Genomic DNA, 7,591 nt, shown 5'->3' on the forward strand with positions numbered 1-7,591 from the left:
TGTGGTGTGGGTGTTTAAAGCACTAATTATCATTTCTGCAGATCTCTTTCAATGTTACCTAAGCACTATTGCAAAATTCATTTTGAAACCATAGTTGTATGTGTGATTCACTATCTGCCCTGGCCAGTTTGGTAAGAAATTCATTCTCAATTATTTACAATCAATGTTTTACTTTGAGTGATACCATCAGGGGAATCTTGAAAACTCAGATAACAAGCTGTAAATGACTGACAGATTTCCACAACAGGCAAAATAAGCAGGACTTTCAAAAAGATTAGAAGCTTTCATTAGCTCACTGCAAGTATCTTCTATTCATTGCCAAAACCTAGGTTAACTGAAACAAACATATATTTTCAAAGAAAAATCCCCACCTTCATTCAGAAAAGCACAGTGTGTGCAAAGACCCTGAGAGGCTGAAATGCTCTATTTCTGACAACTCAAACTGCCACACTTAGAAATATCTGCTGAATCCTTCCTAAATTCAAGACACTTGATTTGGGAATGAAAATAGTTAAATGGGTTCAAGTTTGTCCCAAATGTGTCTGTGTTGCCAGTCCTCTGCTGTTACAAAGGAAGGATGAACCTGGCATGTCAGGGCAGGAATCAAGCCCCTAAGCCCAAACTCTGTGAGTAGCTGCTCTTGGCTCCTCGTTGGGCTGTGTGGGAGGGAGGGAGCCCCTGCCACAGCAGGGACAGCAGGGAAGATCCTGCTCATGTCAGCTTTGCCTCCACACCACTGCCCTGAGCAACCTGGCTCTGGAAACTTGAGCCCAGCCACCACAGCCACAACGAGAAAGTGCTGGCACTTCACCTAGTCAGAGCCTACTGGTAGCTTCAGAATAGAAAAAAAAACAAACCAAATCCTCTGAGCTGCAATCATTTTTGGTGATTTTCAGTCATTTAAATGTCAGAGGAGACTTCAGAGGTGGGATGCTGAGAAATACTCCCAGTGCAGGTAGCTGGGTGTGCAAGCTCCCATGCCAGCTGCACACTGTGCCACAGATGGCAGGAAACAACTGGAGCCCCCAGCAACAAGCCAGGAATGGGCATAGATCCCTTCCTTAACAAAGGGCTCAGGGCCCTGCATCACAGTCTGGGAGAGGACTGGTCACCCTGAGACTCTGCAGGAGCCAGTGAACAGCAGGAAGACCCCAGACCCAAAATTCCCCATGGGAACAAGGTGCACAGACTGTAGGGGTATAAAAGCCCAGGGGTTTCTTTGTTCAGGGCCCCTCCCAGAGGAAGCAGCCTGAGCTGTTCCTGCTGCTGCACAATTCAATTATTAAACCTTTTTTCCTGAAATTAGATCCCTGACAAACCTGGGTAAGATGTTTCTTTAACAAGGAATTAAACCCAATCAGGAGAAAGGTGTTACTGCATGCTCCTCTCAGCCCATCCTTGGTGCTGACTGCCCCAAGTCAGAATAGCAACTCAACTGAGCCAAGTGAACCAGGATCCTTCTGGCTGTGTCTGCCCAACTCCCAAAATCTGAGACTCACAGCAAACAAAGGGGCCAGTTCTGTACTGAGAACAAGGAATTAAGACAAGTAATTTTACACCACCTTTCTGGACTGCACTCAGATTTCCTAGTTTAAGGTTTCCTTCCAGCTGCTACTTAAATTCATTCTTCCTCAGAGAGCAAGCATGGCATGGTACAACTCTCTTCCCTGCTCACTTTAAACATTAACTTTTGCAAATAGGATGAAGCCCTGTGCTGTGAATGCAAACCTAACATTCCCTTTATGGAAAAAAAACCCAATCTACTATTGTGTGTGATCTATACTGTCCTTGCATTTCCTGGTGCTAAGAAAGTAGAAAAGAGCACTCCTTGTGCTTGAGAGGCTGGACTGTGCTTATCTGTAAGTAGAACACTCACAGCTGCTGATCATTTTAATTTAATACTGAGAGCTTCATCTAGTGGAATCCACAAGAACATACAATTATGTACAATTAACATACATGTAGTGGTAGGACAAGGGGGAATGGTTTGCTTTAAAAATGGATTGTTTGGGATTTTGCTGCTTGGCCTTTCTCTGACAGTTCACCAGGACTGGAACAAAAAGAAATTATTGAAGCAGCTTGTTTTGCTTGTTACTTACTGTACCAACACACACTGCTCTGCTACACAAACTGCAATGAGACCTAATGATGAGGAACTTGTCCTTGTCAGGGGTGAAAGGATCCCTCATGACATAGGCTTCTTCCAAAAGTCTGCAAAAGAATAATTTCAGGCTTTTAAGTGTATACTTCACACTTGTACTTGATTTGCTCCTCTTGCTGTTGTGCATGAGGCAATGCAGCAGCTCTGCAGCTCCTTTTCTCTTCAAAACCTTCAACTCTGCAGCTGCCTTCAGTCCTACACTGTACTTTCTATCTCTCTTCCAAAAGTAGAGCAACTAGTGAGCCTCTCAGTGTCATCTTACTAAGTTTCTCTCAATGCTCTATCTTAACCATCTTCCATTTTTTATAACAGGCATTCCTTAGCCCGGCCAACTTCAGCACCTTCAGTACCTTGTCGAGTCACCATTTCAATTGCACAGCTTTTAATCAGAAGTCCTCTTCGAAAGCTGTGTGCATGTGAGTATGAAATACAAAGGTTTTACTGCTCTTGGCTATGTTGCTGCTGTAAAGCTGAGGTTCCCAGCTCTTGAAAGCAGGAGCTACCAGCAGAGAGCCTTGCAGTTACCTCCAGTGTGCTTACTTTATGTCACAGACTGTACTGCTTGCTCCAGGGTGTTGAGGGAGTGCATTTAATAATAATTTGGCAACCTGCTTGGGACAAACTAAAGCTTTATTTTTTCTGGGAGCTCCAGGCAAAATAATACAGAAGCCAGTTGAGCATCTGTCTGCATGGAGCACACAGCAAGGGCACCTGGCTTACTCCTGGGCTTAAGTAAAAATTGGATTATGGGAATAATATGGATAAAAGGTATTCTGTCAACTTGTAATGCCTTCTCCTTGCCTCCAGACACACACAAAAAAGTGTGTGCAGGAGTGTGTCCAGCACTGTGTTCCTCTCTCCTTTTTGTGTCTACTCAAACAGAAAATGATTTGGCCAGAGCCTTCCACTGTTAGGAAAGATCAGGCATCTTATCATGGCAGATCACCCTGTCAACAAGTCCCTGGGATACAAAGACAGGGTTGTGTTTGCAAAGTTCCCCTTGCAGGATTTGACAAGGGCCCCTGTCCAGCACATTTCCTGCAGCACTTCATTTGGGATGTGAGCAAGCCAAGAAAGATGGGGTGTGAAGCTGTTTCTTAAAAGCATCTACAGAAGTGTGATGCTTCAGCATTATTCTTTTGCTTTTGGCACCTGAGCAATCCAAATAAAGCTGGGGTGTTAACTCTGAGATTGGATAACCTAAATTAAGATTCACATTCAGACTCTTCAGGAATGGACCTGATCAAAGGTGAGACATTGCTCTGCTGAGTGGAAGAAGGAAAACCAGTAGCACTGTGGGGTTTGGAATGATAAAAAGACAGCTGCCCAGGGACAACAGCCCCAGCAGGTGGTGATTAACAGCTGTTTCCTTCTTTAAGAAACTGAGCAGTCTTATTGGGGTGAAATGCTGAGTACATGCCTGACTTCCAGCTCCAGAGAGTTCCTGAACATGTCTGCCTGATGAATTTGTTGACCATGATGGCCTCCACCAAGCTACTCTTGCATTTAAAGCAAAGTGCTTTATTTTATGGGGAGTTTAATGTCTGCAGACAAAGCTGCAACTGCATAATTCTTGGTCAAACTATCCCTGCTTAGCAGAGAGAGAAAAGGCTTTTTATATTTTGAAAATATAAATACATAGTGAGCACCCACACACCCTGATGTTGCACAATCTGACAAAGGATTGTCCAATCCACACTAAAAAGCACTGCTGTTCAGAACTCCACATCATGCCAGAGAGCTCTAAGAAGTGTTTTTGCCATATTTATTTCATTCATGCTGTGTGTATGTGTTGCCCAGCTGAGGGAGGCTACAGTGAGGGAAGGGCTATTCCCAGAAGTATCAGGCTGGCAGTCAGCAGTATTCTAGCAAGAAAATGTTGGTACAGTAGAGTTCTCAGTGGGGCTAGGAAATAGGTTAAATACAGCTTTTAGCATGGTATTGAAGCAGGGCACAAAACCTTATTGTTGTTTTTCCTACCAGCACTGACAATTTTTAACATTCCTTCCCCTTGGAAAAAAGGAGATCTTTTTAAGCACCAAGCCTCATGTTCTGCTCTGGTCAGTAGAGCACATTACTGGGCTCATACAGTGCCCACTGCAAGGATTCTAATGCTCATAGCAGAAATGAAGTCTGTGATCTCAGAGGGCACTTACACAATCGAGTGTGAGCTTGGTGACATCTGCCCATAATATGTGTACAAGGCTGATAACTCACACAGCTCATATCTGAACTCTCCTGCTGTCTGAACTTCTTTGGGAACATCCATTTTTAAGCTACCTGCAAGAAACACACCCAAAAAACCCTTTTAGCTTCAAAATGCAATGCTGGGAACCTATCTGCAAGAAGATTAAAGTGACCTGAGACGTCTGGCTTTGCAAATTAAAACCCAAAGGAAAACTGACAATTGCAGACCTTGATTAGTAAATATTTTCTCCCAAATCGAGTTTGTTCCCATGTCCCAGTTAAAGTTTCAAATTCCTTAGGCAGATCTATAAACTGCAGACTGGGAGCCTAACTATAAAGTTCACCTATTAATTTGGAACATCCATGAAATAACTCAGGTGACAAAGCGCATGGCTGTGATCTCAAAAGCCCTCTGCTCAGCTGAGGTCTGTACTCCCTAAGTGCCTCCCAGGACACTGCTCCCTATCTGCTGCTATGCAGAATTCCAGCCCAGTTCTGCAATGCCCATCTCCTCCCTCAAACTGGAGCCAGGAAAGGGCTTGGGACCTCACTCAGGAGGCAGGCACCAGGCAGGTGTTTGCAAAGAAAAGACTGTGTCTTTTTCTTTCCTTCTGGTTCACCTTGGAGCAGAGTTTTGGAAGCTCACCCCGGACTCCCTGTTCCCATCTGGCTTTCTATGGGAATGAGGCCAATGGAATCACCCTATACCTTGATAAAGTGTTGGCCATTCCAGCCACATGGGACAAAGGAACAGACATCTTTAAAAAAGTTTAGGAACTATAACTTTGATGAAAATCAGCAGAAAGGGAAGACTCTGCTTTATCCTCCTGGAGAATAGCCATATATTTCTGGTATCCAACACCTTGGTCCATGGTTTCTGTCTTACTAAATCACACTAGTTACTAATGCAGTAACAAAAAACAAAAAGCCAAACTTTTTCATTTTCTTCTTCCAATATTTTTATTCCTTATTGCTTTTAATGAACTCAATTGGCTTGCAGAGGAATCCAACAGCTGCTCACAGTAGCACAAGGTGAGAGGCAGAACTGCAGCAGCAGCAGAAAGGCAGGGCTGAGATGAGGGACCTGCACATCCCTCTTTTGGTGACAGTGGGCTGCTATTTCTGCTTGCCCGACAGAGTGAAACTGAATCCTCAGAGACATTTGCTGACAAGGTGAACTAGGGGCAAGGTGAAGCAGAGCTGGGACTACTTGTCATCTAATGTTCCAGAAGAACAGGGAGATCCTCAGAGGCTACAGAGGCTTCATGACAGACATCCAATCAGAAAGTCCTAGCCTGTTAAACCCTGAAACCTAATTTTGGAAATAATCTCCCTTACCTCATCACTCCTTTACCACCAGCCTTTCCACAGCCATTCCTGGCATTTCAGTAGCACAGAGTTCTTCAGATGTAACACAAATGGGGCTGGACACTGGATTTATAAATAAATTCACCTTGAGAACACCTTAGGAAGCTATTTTTTCACAAATGATATGATCCTTGGATATGATGTGTTTTCCCTACCTCACAGGGATGATTGAGAGCACTTAATTAACTCAAGTGCTTTCAGATTTGTCAGTTAGTTGTATGGCAGGTACATGCTACCCATTTCTCCCTGTATATTGTAATTCAGATTCTTCACACTATGTGCTAACTCAGCTAAGTCTACTTTTTGAACCCTGCATTTTAGGATTGCCAGCTAGGTCTCCCTGACATACCTAACTTTACTTTTCCTGCAGGCACCCAGCAGCAATACCAACACATCCACTTGACTGAATGAGATTCAGATCAACACTTGTATGCAAATTTTTGTAATCAGTCTTCCTTAAAAGGGAGAACTCATTAACCCCAAAGAAGTAGAGTATGGGAAGTCACTTGAATCAAATTGAGAAGACTATAATGCTGACTTTTTCTTTAAAATACTGCAAAACACCAAGAACCACAACAACAAAAAAAGAGGTATTTATGGCAGGGAGGGTCATAGACTTTGGAATGAATATGTCCTGATCCCAAGTTAAAATAACAGCCCTGGGTTCAGAGCTGAAGTACATTAGATATAGAAACACCTGCTCTCTCACAGACCACGGCATGTAGAACAGAATCTGTTCAATGCCTACCACAGGGAAGGAATGATATCTATGTACAAACACATTTTTGGCTATGCCAGTTGAAAAGCATATGATCCTGCCTGCAAGGCACAGATGAATTTATGATGCTTTCCATCTTACTCCCAGCTTACAAGTCACTGGTAGCAGCTGTACCAAGTTTTATTTCACTGGAAACATCATTTGTCCTGAGAGCTTTTCTACACATCAGCACTTGGGAAAGTTAAGGTTCCTAACTAAAGGTGTGAGGTCAGTGAATGCACAGATTCCAGAGTGAATGCTCCCATTCAGAAGTAAAGTTTGCTGTACAACAAAGTAAAGCCATTTCCTTCTGAAGAAAGATATTTAATGTCAAGTTTATGCATGTGCTTCACACCTTTAGTCTAAATTGCCAAGCAGACAAGTCCTGAGATGCACTTTCTCACAAAGAGTGGCTTCCAAAAAGTTCATTTGCTTTGAATAACCATGGCTTTATGCCATAAACCCAGCTGAACCAGACAAAGGTTTATCACATTGGTCAGCTCATTGGTTTGGCACTACACGCCATCCTAGCAGGATGTGACAGTGTGCCAGGTGTTTGTCTGCCCTCCAGACATGTGAAGCAGAGTGGGAACTCATTTCTCTCTAGCAAACCAGCAGCAGGATAAAGGACCTCTTGAGGAAAATGTCCCTTCTTAATAATGACAGACATATTTGTGGCCACAAGCAGCCCAAACCATCACCAGATGCTACCACTATTTCTTTTTTACCTTGGAATGTTCTGAAGCAGCACCATTTCCCAGTAGCACATCACAAGTCTGTCTGGCTGACACATGCTGAACAGGTCTTTGACAACACCTTGTCTAGAACTGAATTCTGCCCGAGCACTTTCCACTCTGACTGGAAGCCACAAGGTATTTTAACACATCTTTACCTGACACACATGCCCAGCTCTTCTGGAAAGAACACAGATATCCACATGCTTGGGTAGCCACTGAACTAACAAGCTTTACAGAAGCTTGCTAGGTCAAGCCTAGAGTGCTGCAGGACGCGTGTGAGGTTGGCTTACATATCCTGGCAAAAGGTGAAGCACACAGATTTCAGTGCCATAGTAAGGAAATAACTGCAGTAAAAGAAAGGCACAGGGCAGGTGGTGCTGA

General features: G+C 43.6%; 1 protein-coding gene across 1 annotated transcript in view; it reads right to left on the reverse strand.

Annotated features, from left to right (window-relative positions):
* Positions 1 to 4,430, reverse strand: part of CDPF1 (cysteine rich DPF motif domain containing 1) — a 7,850-nt gene extending 3,420 nt beyond the window's left edge. The window contains exons 1-2 of the mRNA XM_005421077.2: positions 4,318 to 4,430; positions 2,100 to 2,211 (exon numbers count right to left, since the gene is read on the reverse strand). Coding sequence (XP_005421134.1) covers positions 2,100 to 2,211; positions 4,318 to 4,430 — 225 coding nt within the window. The remainder of the gene's footprint in view (positions 1 to 2,099; positions 2,212 to 4,317) is intronic.
* Between the last annotated feature and the right edge of the window lie 3,161 nt (positions 4,431 to 7,591).

Source organism: Geospiza fortis, unplaced genomic scaffold, assembly GCF_000277835.1.
Source record: "Geospiza fortis unplaced genomic scaffold, GeoFor_1.0 scaffold10, whole genome shotgun sequence".
In the NCBI taxonomy this organism is placed as follows: Eukaryota; Metazoa; Chordata; class Aves; order Passeriformes; family Thraupidae; genus Geospiza; species Geospiza fortis.